Source organism: Chelon labrosus (genome assembly GCF_963514085.1).
Source record: "Chelon labrosus genome assembly, chromosome: 10".
NCBI lineage: Eukaryota > Metazoa > Chordata > Actinopteri > Mugiliformes > Mugilidae > Chelon > Chelon labrosus.
The window spans coordinates 25,751,235-25,773,187 of NC_140360.1; the positions used below are offsets into that span (position 1 = coordinate 25,751,235).

A 21,953-nucleotide genomic window follows, 5' to 3' on the forward strand; every position below is an offset into this window, starting at 1 on the left:
GTATTTTGCTTTTTCATAGTCATGGTTTAGTGTTTAGGTTTTCTGCTTTTTTATAGTCATAGTGTTTAGGTTTTCTGTTTCCTGTTTTATTTTGCTAAGTTCTCGACTTCCTGTTTTGTTACGCCATGTTTTCTTTTGATTAGATCATTGGTTTCACCTTGTGTTAATTCTTGATTTGCTTCACCTGTGTCTCGTCACCCCTGCTCCTCATGTGTATTTATAGCCCTGCCTTCCCCTTTGTCCCGGTCGTGTCATACTGCTTGTTACTGCTTGTCATACTGTTTGCCATGCCATGTGTTTCTTGTTAAGTGTTTCATAGGGATGGGCAGAACGAGGCTTTGTGAAACAACGAAACGTTCGAAGCAATTGCGCCGGAATTGTGTCGAGGCTTCGAAACAATCCGACACACGTAACTCCATGGTGACATCTAGTGGCCTGCTTTGCTGACACCACACTTTGACCATGAAGCGCAACTGCTTCAGACAAAGAATATAAATAACCGACATGGAACGCGATGTTTCGTCAACCGCCACGTGGTTCAGTGGTTAACTCACATGCACGCGGCCTAAACGGCTGAGGTTCGATTCCCTGCTGATGCTTAAAATGTCTGAACTAGTTTATCCCTAGAGTAAATTGAGCATTTTATACATATAGATAGGTTTTATTTGTCACATGCACAGTTATACATAGTACAATGCACAGTGAAATGTACTGCCAGTTACAGATGTTTTGTTATTTCAGTTTCATAGTATATTATCCTTTGGGATATACTCAAGAAAAATGTTACAGTGGTTTTAAAATGTATGCTTATGGCCCAGGCTTTTTTTTTTTTGGGGGAACATGTTGTAGGGAAATAAAGGATAAATGAATGAAGCAGGTTAGACTAATCAGGTTCAACATAAATTTTTATTTAAGAATAACAGTTGTTCTGCCGTCTTGGCATTTAATCTGTTTCTTGTTTTGGAGTCTCTATATGTCGTTATCTCTCAAAATCTCTCTCCTCACAAAAAACCCACGAAGATAGGATGTGTTTGAATGACTTTTAAGCATTGTGGGACTTGGCTAATTACTCGGCTCGGCAAGTGTGCCACCAGGTGAAACCAGTTTGAAACACCACGAAGCCTCGCTTAGCCATGGTCACGTGACATGGGCGTTTTGAACCACACTTCGAAACACTTTTCGAAACACTTGCGTTTCGGAAGCTCGACCCTGTTTCGAAACGTCAGCTTCGAGCGTCACACCCCTAGTGTTTCATGCCAAGTTCATGTCATAGATTTGATGCTACGTCATAGTTTTGAGAGTGTTTTTGATTCTTGGATTTCCTGCAACCTGAGCAGCTCTTTTTCTGTCCTAAATCCCAACCCCTGCTACCCCTTTGTGACAGTTTCTTGCAGAGAGACTACTATCTCCTCTGCTGTAACAGATGCATTTCATGTATACGTCCTTCAATGCAAGTCTATATGCTGAGTAAGCAGAAATGCCAACAGGGAAATTGATTTTTATCTAGTGAAGCTGATGAGGAAGTAGCCACACAGAGGGGAGGCCCCACAATGTAGTGGTTGGAAAAGCAGCACTGGGACTGTAAGGTCACATTTTTGCATCCCCCTGAAGTGCCTTGGCTAAGCAGCCAAACGTGTGTATTGAAAAGCTTTTTTAAGTTAGGCTATGATGAATCTACAGTGGTTATTCTTAGATTGTCATGTGATGTAATACTTGAAAACAAAACACTCTAAAGTGTTTTTTAGCTACGTAAAAATGTTTTTTCTAACTTTCACAGGAAAAGTAAACCTATTTTTATTCAGGAACTAATCATATCTATCCATGTAAATTTAGGATACAGTTACAAGAATATAATAGATTTTAATAGAGATGTACCTAATATAATCATAAAGTGTATGCACCGTATAACTGAACTGTTGCATGTATTGCATGTATTTTGAGACGTAGTGCTTGGTGTAATCAAGGATTAAAGTTACAACAGAGATCCACCAGCTAGGTTTCAGAGACCATGTACTACTGCTGGACCAGATGTAATAAAAACAGCCGAGTGAAACATATGACATAACATATCACATATGAAATCATATGTTAAAGTTAGTTTGGCCAGCTAACTAGTATTATTGTTACGTGTTTAAGAATTCAATAAAAAATGAAAATGTAGGTTTGTCTTAATTATAGAGCCACAGAGTAAGACATACAGCATTGTGTAACTAGTTTTTGAGAATGCAAATGGAAATGACTTGATGGTGATATAAAAAATAATGCCATAACTTCATAAAGTGCATCAAACAGAATAAGAAAGGACTCTTTAAAGATCTTATGATGAAAATGTATGTTCTATAATAAGTATCACTCATCATAAATACAAGTATCTGTGTTATAGCCTACGTAGATGACCTTTTGCAGGGAAAACCCTGCAACATGCCAGTTATCCAATCAGTGATGTACTGTATGTAAAACAAAACTTTCTAATGACCACACTGCATGCACACTGTCCAACTAAACCATGTAATTTAACTTTTAGCATCAGATTAAGTGGCAGTAACAAACGTATTTCAGTCATGTTACCAAGTATCTTCAAATATAAAGAATACTTAAAGAATGAAAGGATAGCCTCTGGGAAATCCAACCTTTAATAATGTTCATGGCCAGTGACTCTAATTTGCATCAGTTTGAATGATGACCTAGAAAAACTGCAGAATCTAAAATGTTTTGACCCCATGTTACATGTCAGAGCCTTGTCACAGCCTCTGCACACCCACTGGTTTTGCAGTGGCATTGCAAGTGGAGGTTGGTGCTTGTACACCTTGACACTGATAAATGTTTTCAAGCCCAAGGTAAAAGGTACACACGGAGAGGCCTCAGACGTCACCACTGTCTTGCTGCTAAAACTCACCGTTCTGTCTTTGTTTGCCTTTTTATGTAAACCTTAAATTTTTTGAGCTCTGGTCATGACAGCTTCTTGTGTAAAATGTTTCTAAAACCTGGTGACTATTTCCAGGTTCACATAAAAATGGGTAAAGATTTGGGGCATTTTGGGACATTAAAATCTGACAGGCGTGCACAGATTCAAAGAGCTCAGATGTTGACTCCTTTAATCAAAGTTCAAGCCAAGCTTTCTTAGTTCTTGGCGGTGAGAAGAATGACTACTCTGCCGTCACTAATATACGGTAGCTGAGAGAGCTCAACTTGAGAAAGTACATGCAAATGCAAGCAAATTAAGAAAATGCTTGAAATACTCACGACACAATTGAAAACAGAAATGTGCTGCAGAAACTCAAAACAGTTTCCGCTCATTTCCACTCATCAGCAGCAATCGTCAACAATTTCTTGCTGCTTCTTGCTGCGTGTTTTCGTGCTTGCAGGTGTTGTGAGTTTTGGCAACGGGTTTCGGCTTTTGGTTGTGTCGTGAGTACACGCCGTATAACTCCTCCAGAAAATGCATCATTCAGTTTGACACTGCAGAAGCATTTGCAGGTGGATTGCTGTCTGGCAGACACATTAGTGAGATAAGAAGAGAGGACAATAAATGAGAAACATTTCAACACTTGAGCTTTTGTCTCAGTATAATTATAATTGACTGACAGTTTCATATTTCCTGGTGCATTTTGGAGCCTCTTTGTGGCTATTTTTAGCTCATCTCTGCCATTTTCATACAGCCTCTAGAGAACAACAGGATTAGAGCCTCTGTAAGTAAAGAAGTTTGCACTGTTTGTACCGTTTGCACTGTTTTGTATTGCTTACATAGGCTTGCACACACACACTTTATGCTCAGTCACTTGTATTGTTCATAGTCTTGTGTATTCGTGTAGCTCCGTGGTCCTGGAGGAACGTCCTCTCATCTCACTATGTACTGCACCTGCTATATGTGGTTAAAATGGCAATAAAAACATCTTAGACTTTGACTCTGGAATCAAAACCTCTGAAAAATGACATAAAAAAACAAACAAACATAAATATGTGTTAACCCACAAACACTTCTGAAACCAGAGTTTTTACATCATGTATTCATTTTAAATAATCAAAATGTTTCTCTTTTTTTTCAAATTGCTCCCCACTGACCTAAAAACACAGAGGAAGGACAGATCCCCACAGTTTCTGGAACATGCTTCACAAGGGACACGTTAACAAATTGTTGTTCAAATTTATTAAAATTAATTCACATGAGCAAATATCTTTACTGCAACAATCCTGTTGTATGCATATGGTTGGCTCTCAAAGACAAAATACCTGTAACAGTTGTAGATTTCCATCTCTTATATCCTTCCGAGCAGAGAAAGACAGGTGTTGTAGGAATGTTGTTCGGCCCGTCTACCAGTGAAGCCGAAGTTGTTTTCCATGGCTGCATTTGTGCCTTTATCTTAGAAAGTTTCCTCATTTGCATATCAACATCAAACTGAGCCACAGTCTGCTTCCTGCTGGGGCAGAAGAGACGCAAACTACCCTATAAAGGAACATCTAGAGATGTTAGAAATGAACAAATAGTGCAATGTGAGAAGTGGTTAGCACTGATGCCTCACAGTGAGAAGGTCAACTTGCATGTTCTCCCTGTGTCTGCGTGGGTTCTCTCCGGGTACTCCAGCTTCCTCCCACCATCCAAAGACATGCTCATTAGGTTCATTGGTGATTCTAAATTGGTGTGAGCGTGAGTGTGAATGGTTGTCTGTCTCTCTGTGTTAGCATCTGTGTTAGCCCTGCGATGGACTGGCGACCTGTCCAAGGTGTACCCTGCCTCTCGCCCGATGACAGCTGGGATAGGCTCCAGCAGACCCCCGTGACCCTTAACAGGAATAAGCGGGTATAGAAGACGAATGAATGAATGAATAATCTAAAAATATATTTACATATAAACATATGTAAAACATATAAACATATTATACATATATGTATAAACATATATTTGGTTTGTTTAGCACTTTTAAGTGTTCCACAAAATTCCTTTTGTTTTCCTTGATAGTTTCGATGTCTTTAGTATAAATCTACAATAGAGAAAATAACAAAGAAAATGGTAAATGGTAAATGGCCTTGCTTTTATATGGTGCTTTTCTACCTATTGGTAATCAAAGCGCTTTACAGTCACAGACACATCTACCCATTCGCTCACACAAGCACTCTGGCTTTTTGGCTGCTACAGGATGTTTTCTGGTAAGTGTCTAAAATATCTTGTTTCCTCATTCACATTTAGCTTCAGGTGTTAAAACAAGATAATCAGGATCTTGATCTGACACCAGGGTTAACTAGTATTATATCTGTTGGATATGAGGAACATGTTTAGGTTTTTGGATTGACTTCTTGTTTAGCACATGGGCCAACGGAGAGGATAAATAGCATCAGTTTCAGCCTCCCTCAGCTCAGTTACTAACCTCCAACCAGATCCTGCCACATGATGCTCTGCTCCAGACTCAGCGGAACACTGTGTGAGTACAAAACGGACTGAAGAGAGAACCAGGAAACTCACAACTTATTAACTAAATCCGTCCTGTAGGTCGACATGTTTTTATAGACTTCTTGAAATTCTACTTTGCGCACTGAGCTAAATGTTTTGATTAGGTGTCCTAAAAGTGTTAAAATCAGGTTGACCCATTCACAAGGGAACCTGTTTTCTTATATATCTGCAGTACAGGTTCCAGAAACGTTTAATTTGACTTTTTTGCCAACACTTTATGACCTTCAGTGTTAAAGCAAGCAGTCTAAAAAATCTGTACTAGTTAATTTTTTTCCAACTACATTTGGAATATTAAAGTTTAATAAGTCATGGGTTGTTCCTGATGGAGTAAGCAGAGCTCAAATGTAAACCTACTTATCAGTTCAAATCATAGACTGTACAAATGCTGTATATATATCTTTATACAGTCTATGGTTTGAATATTTGTTACTGGAAGAAGCAGATACAGTCAGTCACTGAGGAATAAAATGAATTTAATAGCCTTGAAGGTGCATCTGTATGTTAAGGGCTTACAGGGTTAGTGTGTTACAACTTGAATACTAACAGACAAAAAGACATTGACGTTTATAACAGGACGTGACTTGCCAGTGTTTTCTTTTGTCTTATTAAAAAAAAAAAGAGAAAAAAAAGGCAAATATCATTTATTAGAATTAGAGAAACTGAGCCTCAGTCATGTGTTTATGACTTCAGTTTCATTTTACAACCTGGCAACACAGAATCAGTTACTGGCAAAATATGTATTTCCCATTGAAGAGTTACAATGTCAAACACCGTTAAAGTAGAATTACACAGAAGTAAAAAGATGTGACTATATAGACTAATATGGAGCATTCTCTTGTTTTTCAGTGCTGACAGCAGCCTTTTTGCTTATGGCTTCAGGTAAGTCTGTGTCTCAGTGTTGAATCACAGAGCTTGTGTACATATGTGCACTTAAATTGCCCCCCAGGGGATAAAGTTTTCCGGAATCTGAATCCGAAATCTTTAGTTCGGCTTACTCCATGGTGTCTCTAAAATGCCATCTAACAAAACAATAATTTTTTAAATGTCTTTCGTTCGTTGTTTCACATTCTTGTGCACTGTGTGTGATGTGCAAACCCAATTTGCCTCAGCTGTCATTCATGCATCATGTTCTAGAGCAGGGATGGGCAACTTGATAATTATAAAAATGTATCCTCTGCGGCACTGAATCAGTTGTAATGACACAGTTGGCCACTAGACAGCGCCTCTAATCCAGACGCAGCCTCGCACACGCTTCCACTGGAGACGTTGCGCCATGACTAAGAGCGGAGGAGAGAGAAAACTTGATCGAGAAAACCGTGTGTGTGTTTCAGGTGAAATGGGAAGAAGATTATCTGTTCACAGAATTTAAAAGCAAACCTAATGTTAAACTCTTTCCTAGTGTGAAAATGCACAAATTAGTTCTTGCAATTAATGTTTGTCTGCTGTTCTGCAGCTTTCTGCCATCCTTGAGATGGATAGTGATTTGTATGTTTTATTTTCATGAACCCTTTGCACTGAAAAAGAAATAAATAAATAACAGTAAGTGGTTATTTTTTGTTTATATATATATATATACACACAAGTTTGATATAAAAAAATTATATACTGTATATATATATATATATATATATATATATATATATACACACACACACACACACATATTTAAAATGGCAATTTTATCATATCTGGTTAAGTGTGCGGTCCTATGTGGCCCTCTGGTAGTGTCGATGAAAAATTGTAGCCCCCTCCATCATTTAAGTTGCCCATCCCTGTTCTAGAGGAACTATGACTTGGAAAGGAGACTTGAGTAGATGGCAGCCGCCTTCAGTCTATACAGGAAGCGACAGAAACCAACCAGACCAGTCTGTTTGTGCCTTTGTAAATAATACATGACTGAACACTGTGCAGATATGATCTGACATGAACTTGCTTTGGTATTCCCCACAGTTCTCCGATGCAGCTCCAGCATCCTCCTTGTGTGCTTTGTTTTTGGTATCATTGATACCAAAAACAATATATGTATTCCTCATTTATTTGACTAGTATTCACTAATTCTAAAACATTTTGTTCATTTCAGGCTTTTCCAGTGCCCAGCATATATTTCCCCACATTGTTACCCCGCTGTCCACAGAGAGAGTGATCACCTGTGGTGACCATGGCAACGTCCAGCGTCTGAGCTGTGGTATGACTGAACAACTGAAACACATATTCAACAGTCAGCAAGCAAACCCAACAGAGCAGAAAAAAGAAAGTTTGAAAAAAATCCACGAAAAGGCCAAAACCCGAGTCACAGCCTGATATTTTCAAACAACATATCACTGGACATCAGTATTCTACTAATAATCCAAATAAAATGTCTCATGTATCCACCTCAATAAGAACAGACTGACCTGATCAGAAGGAACTGTCAATCAGATTGAGAAGGAGTGCTGTAAACCTTTGGTCATTTGTTAAATAGGAAAAGAAAAGCAGGTCCATATATCTTTGGACACTGTAATATTTATTTTAGCTATCTTATTAGAACACATTCAAGTTACAATTATACAATATATAGGTGCTTAAAGTTCAATTTTAAGGGTCTTGACATCCACATTGAAGGGAAAGTGTAGGAATTATAACCATGTTTATTGACAGTGCCCTATTTTTAGGGGCTCATGTGATTGGACTGTTTAGTCCTTTTATTCCTTCACCTGTTAAGCAGGTAAAATGTCTGAGATTGATTCCCAGTGTGTCATTTGCATTTGCAAATGGTTACTGTAAACCACAGGTGTCAAACTGATCCGTGAAAGGGCCGCTGTGGCTGCAGGTTTTCATTCCAACCATGCAGCAGCACACCTGACTTGGCTCAATCAATCAACTGAACTGCCTTCACGCAGTCATTTCAGGTGTCCTCTTGCTTGATTGGAACAAAAACCTGCCAGCCACACCCACTGCATGAATGCTGCATGGTTGGAATGAAAACCTGCAGCCACAGCGGCCCTTTCACGGATCAGTTTGACACCCCTGCTGTAAACCAACAAAGTGCAATTAAAGCAAATCTGAGTGCAAGTAAAACCAGCTCATCATTAGATTGCAAAATCAAAAGAAGGCCATAGCCTGACATGCACCTCCCCAGAAATGTAACTACGCACCATGCCGACGCAGACTGCAAGAGCTGTGATTGGTCCGCTTGCTAGTAGCGTGGTAGCATGTTTCCGCTTAAGTATTTCTGGCTGCTTCTCCATCTCCGCAGATTTCAAAGTGATTGTTTTGGATGCAATACAAAAATGAACCCGACTGGCGTTGCTACTGAGCGAGTCAGACTGACAAACGCACAAGTATAAATTGCTTGCACCGGCATAGGCTGTCTGTGTCAGTTAGAGGTATAAACCTCAGTGTTAACCAAATGAAGCAAAGCTGATTGGATGACAACTGACAGTACAGATGGACAATGAGACATGTTCCTTCTTCCTCCATGAGCACATGCACAGATGTAGTTGCTGGAAATAGTGTCCATCAAATGCACTATTTTTGTTTTAGTGAAAATATTTAGAATTTAAAGTGGCCTTTTTTAAAAAAAGTTTCACTGTTTAGTAGCAACAGAAACTAGCCTCAACTTTGAAGTTTTTGAAGTTTGTTATATTTTTGCTATTTAAATATATTTGAGTTGGTTTAACTTCTTGTATCCCCTGTTGTCTTTCCGACAGAGAGCGGAGTGATCGTTGTGCAGTCAGTCCTGTACGGACGTGCAGACAAAGAGACTTGCAGTGAGGGGCGACCCCATCATCAGCTCACCAACACAAAGTGCTCTCTGCATGGAACTCTGGACGTCCTCAAGAAAAGGCAAGCTAAAGATTGTGGAGCAGCAGAACTGCTGTGGTCTGGCTGCAAAAAAACTCTTATTACCACTGGGTTCCTCTGAAAATAAGACTTTTTTTAGTCATCCACTGAACTGTTGGCATGTCTTAGTCGTCCTCAAATCGTCCTCAATTTCATCAACTCTGTGTTTGTGATTTCTCTGAATGTCTCTTAGAACTTCTTGTTTTTAAAACATTCTGATCATTTCCAGGTCTAGATATATATAAGACAGATTGTCAGTGTGTTCTCAGACGTTTAGACTGTGCTCTAGATGCAAAAAGTAAAGAATGAAGAACTGAAATTGGTAGCTAAAGATACCAATACCCCATGAGTCTGATTCCAAAACACAATAAAAACTGTTTAACTAGTTCCGTCTAGATTTCAGTAACTTCGGATAAATATTTCAAATGGCTGAATGCAATCAAACAGACCAGCCGTTGTAGTAGCTTGATTATGGATCAATAGTTAAATGATGTAAAAAAGTAAAGAATAAACTGTCTAACAGTACTGGATAAATGTGTCCCTGCAGATGTGACGGGAAGACTGTGTGTGAAATAAACACAAACGTGGTCGGCACTTCTGATCCCTGCTATGGCATCTACAAATACGTGGACACCACCTACGCCTGCTTCCCAGCCAGTTCAGTGTCTTTTGTGAATGTTAACAGTGAATCAGAGCTGCACATGAAACTGCACAGTGTCTAATGTGATGTCTGTTATTTTGACAGTCCGTACTGTTGCCTGTGAACACTCTTTGGCAAACCTTCGGTGTGGTGAGAGCACTGTTTCTACTTTTCTTTTTTAAATATATTTGTATTATTCAATAATGAAATACATGTTGTTATTTTTTTTTTTTTAAAGTTTTTGCACCTGAATGTTTCATGTTTCCTCTGTGTCAGATGAGGGGCAGGTGATATTTGTCTACGGGGCAGATTATGGACGCCGTGATCAGACCACATGCATTTACGGTCGTCCTGCCAATCAGATCCAACGTGTCGACTGCTCAAAGCCCACAACAAAAGTTGCTGAAAGGTACAGATGTCCACTCATTTTCAGATGACACCCATATTTTCCACTGAAGCTGGTGCTGATTTGCATGAATCTGAATTCACAGCTGTGATGGGAAAAGCAGCTGTGCTGTCAAAGCACGCAACTCTTTGTTTGGGGACCCGTGTGTAGGCACTTACAAGTACCTGGAGGTCATTTACGGATGCCAGTGTAAGTAGCTCAGAGGATGTGTGGACTGTTTCACTTTTGACTGGAGTATATCAGAGCTTAATAACTGGTAAAAAAAAACACTTGACGCACTTACTGTATCTTTATATGTGTGATATTATTGTTACATCCAAGACAAAATAAACATTTACAGATCTCTCTTCCTAGAGATCCAACAGTCTGACTTGCTGATGCAGATGGACACCAATATCTAAACCTAAAGCTTGACTGGTCCACTGAAAAAAAATTAACTACAGTGTGTGAATGTCTGTTCAGTTCTAATAAAGATCAACCATCTCTCATTCTTAACCAAACTGTTGCTGATTAACAACGTGAACTTTGGTTTAAATGTTCCAAACTAGACACTAAGTAGAACTGGAGTTCACAGGAAATGAACTCTGATTTCTAAAACAGTATAGTATCTGTAGTAATAGAACATTTAATATACTCCATTTTTTCTGAAATGTGCCTTTCTGTTTGTGCTTTTGCAGATCCCTCAGCTGACTCATATAACTGAAATGGATAGTAAATCACTAATCAACAAACCAATCAAATCAAAAATCAGACCATTTGTCATAGGTCATTGGCCACATAATGTAATAAGAGGGAAAGGGGAAGTTTTTGATTCATCTGTTCTAATGTTCCAAATCATTTTAATAATCTAATCTGTAGTTTTCTTTTTACATAATTAATTTTAAAGTATTCTTTCTAAAACTGGTCTTTGTTCATTTATAATAAATAACTTGTTCACACCTGTCAGACAAGACTTTTTTTGCTCTTTGGCGTCTGCAGGGATGCAACTGACAATTTGTATTTTGATTAATTAGCAGAAAAAATAATAAAGTTTTATGTCTGAGGAAATCGTTGATGGCCTCATCCTTTCATCATAAAAAGCTAGCGCATCTTCTCTGAGCATCTTCTGTTCAAGTGCTAATGCTGCTGTAACAGGTCAGTCCATTTTTGCTCTGGTTTTAAGAATCACCATACGTTCAGGTTTGGGCTTTTTCAGATTCTCCATTTCAGCGGAAGCCACCATAATCAGGGATGAGTGTAAATACTGCGATGAATGGAAGTTGTACACAACATACAGTGCATCGGAGTATTCACAAGTATTCAGTGATTCACTTTTTCTGAATTTTAAGTTACAGCCTTATTCCAAAATAGATTGAATTCATTTTTTTCTTCAAAACTCTATGCACAACACCCCATAATGACAGTGTGATTTCTTTTGTTGATATTTTTGCAAATTTATTAAAAATAAAAAAACTAAGAAATCACATGTAGATAAGTATTCACAGCCTTTGCCATGAAGCTCAACATTGAGCTCAGGTTCTTCTTCTTTCCACTGATCATCCTTGAGATGTTTCTACAGATTAATTGGAGTCCACCTGAGGTAAACTCAGTTGTTTGGACATGATTTGGAAAGGCACACACCTGTCTATATAAGATCCCACAGTTGACAGTGCATGTCAGAGCACAAACCAAGCACAAAGTCAAGGGAATTGTCCGTAGACCTCCAAGACAGGATTGTCTTTAGGCACAAATCTGGGGAAAGGTACTGAAAGATTTCTGCTGCTTTAAATGTCCCAATGACCAAAGTGGCCTCCATCATCTGGGAATGGAAGAAGTTCGGAACCACCAATACTCTTCCTAGAGCTGGTCGACCGTCTGAACTGAGCGATCGGGGGAGAAAGGCCCTAGTCAGGGAGGTGATGAAGAACCCGATGGTCACTCTGTGAGAGCTCCAGCATTCCTCTGTGAAGAGAGGAGAACCTTCCAGAATGACAACCATCTCTGCAACAATCCACCAATCAGGCCTGCATGGTAGAGGGTCAAGTATTGAGCAAAGGCTGTGAATCCTTATGTACATGTGATTTCTTAGTTTTTTATTTTTAATAAATTTGCAAAAGTTTCAAAACTTTTTTCAAGTTGTCATTATGGGGTGTTGGGTGTAGAATGTTGAGGAGGAAAATGAATTAAACCCATTTTGGAATAAGGCTGTAACATAACAAAAAAACCCCACTGAATACTTTCTGGATGTACTGTAGTTATGCAATCAACGCCGTGGATTAGATCACTGCATCCCTAGTCCTCTGACAGGTAGAAGATACTCTCAAAGCCTTAAAATATGCTTTGTTGCACTAAACAAACTTGAATCACCTGAAAAGACTCTGGATCTTTAATGACGTTTTAATGGGTTCACAGCAGCAGCACGACAACGGACCACACTCAGGACCATACATCATTGATATTCACTACAAATCATGAAAACAGAATAAATTAAACAGAAACATAGGTTCACATTGAGCTTCTTTCAGTGCACATCTGTTGTGAGAGCTTCACTTGAAAAAAATAAGACGGCCATAAATATCATTAAAACAACTGGAAATGTTTGACTTCTAATGCTTTATCAACTTCTTCATCCAAATGTCCCTTTGATCAAGAATACTAACGTTAATGGAATGCAGTATGACTGATTTGTGTATTCCCTTCATCCAACAACAACTACATCATCTATGCAAACCATCGTAAACACAAACACAAATTACAGATGTTTTACCAATAAATAGCATTTCATAATTCATTTTATACGTTATATTTGTCCCTTTATGTACAATTATTGTCTCCCATTCATGTGTTACATATTTATCATTTCAAATCTCAGAGGCTTAATACAAATGTACTGCTGTTCTGAAGGTATGGGAAAGTGTTTTGTGTTCTCTTGGTGAAAGTGTTTCACCACATTTGATACCGTTTCCTTTTTTAGGAAACAGTCCAAGTTTATTTTTTACTATTTTTAAAAGGACATGCAAAATAATGTAGTAAACTAAATGTGTGAACAGAGCTGGTACTTCACATGCCTGTTTTCTGCTTTCAAGTCACTTTCACCCAGAGATTGTACCTTAATGCTGCTAAGAAGACGCCCTTATTATGCCGCCTTGGCTTGTTCACACTAAACTGACTCAGTGTGTGCTCTCAGAGAACATGTCTGTGTTTTGGAATCAGACTCATGGAGTGTCCTAAAATGCTATGACACAGATTTCTCCCACTGCCCAATAAAAATCACCAGTGAGAGCATCGCCAATTCTGTCTCTGTACCTTTCACAAGAGGTGACACATAAACCTGCTGTGACTTTGGAAACACCTTCAGAACAGCTGTAACTATTGTTTTTTCTCCTCTGCATTTGTCTTTTACACAAACTCACTAACTGAGGAGAAACTGAGGCTTCCTGAAAATCTGATCTTCCAGTCTCAGGATGCACATTTTAGCTATAAACTGACAAGTTATTCAATGATGAATAAAACCTCATTATGACAACACCACTACTTATTCTGTATAATGTCCAACCACGGATGAATGGGGACAGGAATGTAAAGGGTGGGAGTGGAATCATTGCAGTGAGAGGGGTAGAAAGGAGGACAGGTGGAGTGTAACATCAGGGGACAGACTGCAGGTGTGTTTACTCTGTCTGGGGCACAGAGATGGCCGGGCCCTTGGGGTCATCAAAACGGTCCATAGTGCGGAGCTGCATGATCATGTGCAAGCCGTATGTGAGCACCAGGACCATGAGAAGGCTGGTCATCAGACCCATCCAGATACCAGGGGAGAAGAAGCCTGCACAGTCACTGGCATATGAGAATTCACTGCCGGTCACATTGAAGCCCTGGATCTGTAGAAGGTTAACAAACAAAACAAAACTGATGAGACTGAGGCTGCTTTTGGATCCAGATCTGGACTGAACGATTGTGCCTCTGTGTCACTTTAATGCAACGGAAGAATTCCCCAAATCCAACTGATTCATTAACACATGCAGCACTACTTTAGTTTTGGATGGACAGATTTTGTAGGTCCTTTCATCTAATCGAATCTCTAATAATTATTCAATTTCATTGTGAGACCAGAACAATCCTTGTGTTCAAAAGTACACACAATAACGCCTCCAAAGTTCACTGACGAGGAAGTTCACAAGATAAGTTGTGGTTTTACCAGCAGTCCAGCTAGCAGTAAGGTGTGGTAATTGTGATGGTGATTTTGTTATCTCAAAAAGACAGACAGACCAACCGTTTCCTCCTATTTTCTGTATTCATGAGAGACTATGCTAATCTACAATCATCACTTCAAAATACTTTAACAAGAGAGTCAATGCCTTTTGACAAAAACACCAAACTTTCCTTTAAATTAATTAACAGCACTTGTATAATCCAACACAATGCATAAAAGGAGATGCCTTATTTTTACTTAAGTCAAACCAGAAACTCCTCCAGAGGAAAGAGAGGATACTATAATAATTTCTACTTAAGTTTTGCACTGATGCTTCTATCAGACAGACTGTGTGGCATTAACAGCTTCAGTCAGATTTTGTTTTTTGTCAGTTAAAATACAAAATATTTCAAGACACTTTGTAGTTACTAACGAAGTATGAAGAAGAGAGCAGTGAATATTAAAACACAATCTTACCTGGATGTCCTCAAAGGAGACCCTCCACTGATTGGCTGGATCTTTGTTGGAGCGAGGGACAAGCAGCGGCCACAGGAAGCTGCTGACGGAGTCACAGCGGTACGAGTACTCTGCGGGAGCATAGATGTTTCTGGTCCCGTTAAACGTGGCCTTGGTGTCGTTGTACTCCAGCTCCACAGCGTCTAGTGTGAACCAGCGGCGGGCAGACACCTGGTAGTGACGCTGACTCATAACAAAGCTGGACACACACACAGAGAGCAGTAGATTTTAGACTTCAGCTTATTAAAATGAGCAAATCCTCAGTTAAAACAACATAAGCCATAGAAATAACCACTCATTGCCATAACATGAGGTACAATAGTGAAAACAAATGCATCTGAATAAAACAGACTTGCACTAAATACACCATCATGACCGTTAATGTTCAGTTCACGTTGAAACAGCATCAGAAAGGTGGTGATTACACTGTTCATTTTGGAGGATGTAGTTTGTGGTGCCGTTAACTAGATTTAATTAAGGTGTTTGTTATTTAGCGTAGCCCACACACTAAAAAGAGGTTGTGTTATGACTGTGGTGACATATGGTGCGCGTGTGTGTGCCGTCTGCCTGTGTTGTACTGTGCTCCCTCCCCGCCTGCAGGGGTTGCTGCTGCTTCTTTTATTTTTCAGCTTCCTGTGTGCTGGAGAGTGAATGGAGACCCTTTTGTCCTGTGAACCAACAATGCCGCCGACCATCATTTGTTCGGGGCCTTCATCTGAGAGTCTTGTGTATCCATGTGTTTTTAGATGGTTGAAATAGTTCTGAAGCAATCCAGCCAAGTAGGGATGAAGAGCCAGTTTTATTTTCCTGATGTTTTTCTCCTGTTTTTGATCTGGGAGCCTAGGGAAGGCCTACTGTACCTTTTTCCCATTTTAGTTTATTCAGATTATTAAGTTCAAACTTGTGTTTACTAGTTTTTTTGTCGTTGTCGTTATTTGGCCATGCCCACCGCAAAGCTTACTCATATGATGGTACATCACAATAAAATTCAATAGTACTACAAACCACAGCCTCCAAAGTGCACAGCTCTCTCAATTATTTTAAACCAATGCTGAATACCATGACCTTCATGGAGCTAAGGTTTAGTGCAGGAATGCATTCATTTTCACTAGTGTACCTAATGAACTGGCAAGCAAGTGTATATGAAAGGGTGTACTGTATGTCCTGCACGTTGCCCACACTTACATCAGTTTGAAGCTGCGGCAGTCGAGGACATTCTCATAATTAAGAACCAACCTGCAGAGAACCAAACAAGAAATGAGAAAAATGGTAAGATTTACTTTAAAAAACAAACAAAAAACAAAAAAAAACTGGCATTTCACATAAAAATAAAGACTTTAATTACTTCTTTAAATGCTATTATGTACTCCACAGAATTTAATTTTATGATCCTTTAAGACATGGCTAAGATTATTTTCAGAACACGTAAAGATTTGAGTTGTTGTCTTAGGGCCTACACCTTGTATCATACATCTGTGCCACCGGTTTAATTCAAATGTAGTACAATGAACAAGCTGTTGCATGAAGAGCTGAATCGAATGGTCAATGGTCAACAGTTTTGCTACTAACTTATTAATTTGGAAAAACATGCACAAAATACACCTTCTATGTTGAAGTTCTAACTGCTGATATTCTTAGTCTTTTATAGAACTGAACATCTTCCAGTTTTGGTCATGTTGAAAATGTGGCTCCATCTTGGTAATTTTCTTCTATTGAAAGAATTCCGTGTAATATTTATGTCATATTCCCAATGCTCCACAGCTGACAGGACCACTTTGTCAAAACTATCTATTCTGCTTTATGGCATGTAAACACATACCTTGACAGAATTTACATTGGTAAGTTGGAATCTCTGATCAGAATGATTTAGAGTTGATTGAAATCATTTTGTTGATATTGTTCATGTTACATTAGACAAGACTGGGCATGATGTTACATGTTTTATAATTTTTTCATTGCTTTCTCATTGCTCCTTCACTTTTTAAGTATATAAACTACCTGGATTTGGCTTTGTCACAGCTCGAGCCATGGAGTTTGGGGCTAACACCTTCTCCAAAGGTAGATGAGGTCAGGTCATGATCTTCCCAGCGACCGCTCCGAAGGACGCTCACTGATAGACCTTTAGCCCACATGAGGATGCAGGTGTCCTCCCCCTCCTGTGGAAAAAGGAAAGAGATGGGATATCAGACTTGAAATTAGAAGTCAGGTTATACTCTAAACTTTTCTTACTGTCAGCAACATGTTAATCCATCTGTCAATACTTTCTGTGGGCTCTATCTGCCTCATCCTGAGAGTTATAGCTGGACTAAAACAATGAAACACCTTAAACTCCACTGGAGCATAGATCCCAGCCTTCTCCTTGATCCTCTGCTGCCTCTCCCTTTCTCTCTCCCTCTCCTTGTATCCACCTCTGGCCTGCAGCAGAGAGCGTCCTCCTCCCAGACCTGCTTCCATGGAGAGAGACGCGGCCTCCTGCACAGAGACAGAAAGAAGGGGCAGTCAAAACGTATAATTAATAAACACCCACATATGAACAGTGACGGTAACTACACTGACGCTTCAAACTCACCCGTGAGGGACGCAGCGCCGTGTAAATGGCTGTGTATGGAACAGACTGGGCCTTCATGGTGCTCAGCACCTGACCAATCACCTCATCTGAAAAATAGGATGTTCCTCCGTTGGCAAGGTGTTGTCAAGCAAACTTTTACATGCTGAACAACATGCTGATTGATTATCCAAAACAAACAGGTGACTTAAAGAGAAAACACACTCAATACAGACACATTAAGGGCTCACTTAATAGTTTGACAATATACGTGGATCACATGGTACGGGCTTCAGAGTCATCAGAGGATTTACAGATCATGTGGCAGACTCACCATTTCCACTGAGAATCTCTTTTGCAGACATCAGATCAGCTCTGCAGAAAAAAAAAATCAGAAAGCAACAATGAGAATCTGACAGAGAAAAAGAAAGTGGTGAGGGGAATTATCAACACAGATAAAATCAAAACACAGATCAGATAAAGACCTGTTCAGACAAGGGTTGAGCGTTATGTACAAATTTTCTGTGCAGAAAAAAGTGTGCCAATTTAGTACTTTTCATTTCTTCTATGAATAGAATGAATAAAGAAATAAATCAGTAGAATAATCCCCAGACTTATAACAAGTAAAGTTAAATAACTGGCAAAATATTGTCCCATCTGACCAACAATATTAAAATGCTGTCTACAGTCTAAACATACCGGAGAAGGAATGTGAGGATTTATGTCACTACAATAGAACACTTTGTATGAGGTGTATAGGGAAAACTTCATTAGGGCCCTCAAAGACACCTCAAAGAAACTGAACAGCTGCTGGAGGCTGTGTAAGCTCTGAGGAAAAACTAAAAACTAAATGGAGCAATCTCCACGTCCGCATTCAGGTTTTTCAACCTTTAAGAGTTCTCTAAACCCTGAGAAAGCCTCACTGACATGTCTCCAAGCCTTCACCTGATCATAGCACTTCTTTTGTGCTATGATATGAAGAGGCGGCGGACAACAACCAAACAACAGCTAAAGACGACTTCATTGCCATTTAGTCACTTACTTTCTGTGAGCTAGAAGTCAGAGCAACAACATGCATTATATGTTGAACTCTAGCTTCAAGTTCCTATTAGTGCACAATCTGAATTGTACTTCAAAGGTTAAATGTTCACCAGGTTAAAATCCTGTAAATTAGCTACATAACATGACATGAATAACCCACCAAGAAAACAACCAACAATAGTCCAACCTTAATTCAGCCTATAGTTACGTCTCTCAGAGAGTTAGATCAGTAAGACCAGAAAATATTCTCTGAATAGTGCAGATATGTGCAGTTTTCATTTATTTCCGGTTTAACCATCACTGTGATTGTGTGTCCAGTGTGCCTACCCGATGCCGTAGGGCAGCCTGAACACTAGCAGAGCAGGCGAGGAGGCATTCAGTCTCAGCTGACTCAGAGTCTCTGGGTCCATGTACAGAGGGGAGGTTTCTAATTGGTCCTGCAGCTGACCAATCACTGCACTGGATGCAGGCCAGGACACAGCAGGCAACACCAGAGGAGAGGACGAGGACATCAAAGCTCCCTGTGACACAGAAGGGAAGTCAATGGCACAAGCCTGGGTATAAATAAAAAACTGCAACACACCTGTTACTGGATTCATAATTTATGTGCTACTTAAGTTCAGTCTGTTTGCTGCCTTTAATGTGCAGCAACAAAAACTCAAAGTAAAACATCACACAAGATTAATAGAGAATCACATCATAAAACACAACGTTGATCTTACCTCAAGGTTGGGAAAAACGCTGTCCTGCTTGTTTCCAAAAGCTCCTCCATACATGGTGAAGTCCTCTATGCTCATCTACAAAGAGGAGTTTAGTAAATAGTTTAATGTGTTTTATATGCACATTGCAAGAAAATAGAAATATTCTGAATTCAGATGAGAGTAAAAGAGTCACTTTATGACCCCACTGAGCTGTTGAACATTAATAATTATGTAAGAAACAAAGCATCATTGTCCTGATAACTGGGAGTCACCAGCACATAGCGAATCATTTATTTCTCAAAAGTGTCTGTACTGTGTAACTAAGAAAAAACTGAGGTGCAAGAATTCCTGTGTGACATCTGGATGTTGTTCTCAGAAATGAAAAGTGTCTTTATTTCTATAGAGAGGTGTGTTTACTTGTACATGATAGAGCTTCTTATAATAAACTTATTATGTACCAGTTCATGGTTGTATCAGAGAACAAAAACAATCAATCAGCAACTGGTTTTAAAATGCAGTCTTTGTTTAAAGTTAGTTTTCAAGCAAAAATGTCAGCTGTGTGAACCCTTCCTGGTCTTAAGTTATTTATGGCGTGAGATATTTACAAAAAGGTCGACTTTCAGTTTGGGAGCCTTTGTTCAGAATATTTTACCACTAATGTTGCATACACCGATCAGGCTTTGGGTCCTATGGGTTGAGGGGAGGGGCCTCTGTGGATCATCCCACAGATACTTGATCAGTTTGGGATCTAGTGAATTTGGAGGCCAGGTCAACACCTTGTGCTGTTCTTCATGTTTTTTGAGTTGCTCCTAAACCGTTTTTGTGTGTGTGTCTGTGCCAGGCTGCATCCTGCTGGGGATGGCTGCTGCCATCAAAGAGTGTCATTGCTATGGGGTGGGGGTGTCTGGTCTGGTTTAGGTGGGTGCTACATGTCTAAGTAACATCAACATGAATGCCAGGTCCAAAAGTTTCCCAGCAGAACACTGAATTGTCACAAGATGGTCAATGTTATTCAATTCTCCCGTCTGTGGTTTTAATGTTGTGACTGATCGGTGTACCTGTTTATGATAATTATTTATGACACGAACTGTCTTCTGGGAAATGTATTTATTTATGATCTTTAACAACTTAAGGCTCATTTAGAGTACCGTGGGACACAGACGCCGTAACCTGCGAACATAGTCAACGCCGGTGTGAGCCATTTATACTTGTGCGCTCAACAGGAGGAAACAGCCACAAATACTAAAGCGGAAACACACTACCACCAAGTGGACCAATCAGATCTCGTCAATCTGACGCATCAATCTGACACATTAGTCTGAACCGCCCATTATCCTTATCCTTGTTGAGTGTCGCAGGAGGCTGGAGCCACAGAGTTTGCGTTCTGTATCTGATATTTTTTCAGTTTAGGGGATTTTATCCATTTTTGTATTTTGTATAAGTTTATCTCAGGTTTTGTTCATCTGGGCAGTCTATAAGTGCCTTAGTTGCATACCAATAAAAAATAAATAAATAATGCACTTGTAATTCAAGTATGTGTGTGGTGTTTACCTTGTCCTGAAGGAACAACACTACATTTCTTGGACCGACTTCCAGAACTTTCTCCAGGTAGGAGGTCAGCTGCTGCTGTCCAACGATGTGTCCTGCTGTAGGAGGGGACTGCCTTGGTAGAGACATCCTGGAGATTCAAAGATGGAAGAAGTTCACAGATCATATACTGAAGTATCAGAAGCTATAAACCAAACTACTTATATGACTGGATATGGAAAACAAGATTCCTGTAAAACACACAGACAATCATACTTATTATATTTCTGGCTGTGTCACTTTAATGTACATGGCTTTGGACTATTTCAGAAAGAATGCAAAGGTGATTCTCAGCCTTCTGCAGCGCAAACACAACATAACACTCTGATGGAAAACCACAGAAAGTGAAATGCATAGTTTGTGACCTGTCAATGCAAAAATCTACATTTATTTTCGGTTTATGATTCAAATGTATTTGTCTGTTTGGTATCCGTTTAAAACAACAGCTGGTTGATATTATGTTTTGTGTTTATCTCAAGTATAATACAAAGTGAACAGGTAAGTGTCATTTTTATTTATGTTTATATATGTATACATGTTTTTAAAAATGTGTTTCATATTAAAATATTATCTAATCTCACCTATCCCATGAATTAAACTGTTTTCTTTCCAGCAGCATTAGCTTGCTAAATGAAAGGTGTAAATGCACCTGACAGTCACTGAGGCTACAGCAAATTCTCATGTTACGTCGCCTCGTGTAATGCCCTATTTTATTTATTTAAGTGTTTAAATGAAACATTATCCGATCCGTGGAGTGTTTTCATAATTTAGCAGAGGAACCAATGAACCAGTTTACATCCTACTAACATCATTTGACACAGCTAACCGTTAGCTGAAGACGACTTAGAACGTCAAACCCCGTTAACCCACGGAAACGCCACTGTGAGGGCAAAAACATCCGTGATATCAACACTACTCACCCTTCGCTTGTCCACATAATGAGTGGTACCTGCTCATCGCAATTTCCAGTGTTAAATATGCTTAAAAAACCGAGGAAAATGACCAAAGGCGCAGAGATGCGGTAGAGCTGCAGTGTCCCTGACGACGCCATCTTTACAATCTGTGACAGCAGGTGACGTTC

The 21,953-nt window shown here is 39.4% G+C and overlaps 2 protein-coding genes across 3 annotated transcripts; one reads left to right on the forward strand and one right to left on the reverse strand.

The window, feature by feature from the left end:
- The first annotated feature begins 3,498 nt into the window (after positions 1–3,498).
- Positions 3,499–11,669, forward strand: LOC311494681 (L-rhamnose-binding lectin SML-like). 2 transcript variants are annotated; one of them, XM_084553859.1, is made up of 10 exons: positions 3,499–3,689; positions 5,077–5,145; positions 6,293–6,325; positions 7,527–7,631; positions 9,136–9,271; positions 9,816–9,925; positions 10,014–10,058; positions 10,185–10,317; positions 10,400–10,503; positions 10,992–11,669. In XM_084553859.1, exons 2-10 carry the CDS (start codon positions 5,136–5,138, stop codon positions 11,015–11,017), a joined length of 702 nt encoding a protein of 233 aa, XP_084409985.1. In that variant the 5' UTR covers positions 3,499–3,689; positions 5,077–5,135; the 3' UTR covers positions 11,018–11,669. The 2 variants fall into 2 exon arrangements, with proteins under 2 accessions (XP_084409985.1, XP_084409984.1); XM_084553858.1 differs by lacking the exons at positions 3,499–3,689; positions 5,077–5,145 and adding an exon at positions 5,282–5,417 and having other exon boundaries at positions 10,992–11,667.
- Positions 11,670–12,504: 835 nt separating this feature from the next.
- On the reverse strand, positions 12,505–21,933 carry atp6ap1a (ATPase H+ transporting accessory protein 1a). Its single transcript, XM_084554215.1, has 11 exons — positions 21,793–21,933; positions 20,837–20,963; positions 19,307–19,381; positions 18,912–19,105; positions 17,878–17,918; positions 17,568–17,653; positions 17,321–17,470; positions 16,997–17,154; positions 16,184–16,234; positions 14,960–15,197; positions 12,505–14,171 (listed from the first exon to the last, which is right to left on the reverse strand). The coding sequence occupies exons 1-11, from the start codon at positions 21,921–21,923 to the stop codon at positions 13,962–13,964; spliced, it is 1,461 nt and encodes a 486-aa protein (XP_084410341.1). The 5' UTR covers positions 21,924–21,933; the 3' UTR covers positions 12,505–13,961.
- Between the last annotated feature and the right edge of the window lie 20 nt (positions 21,934–21,953).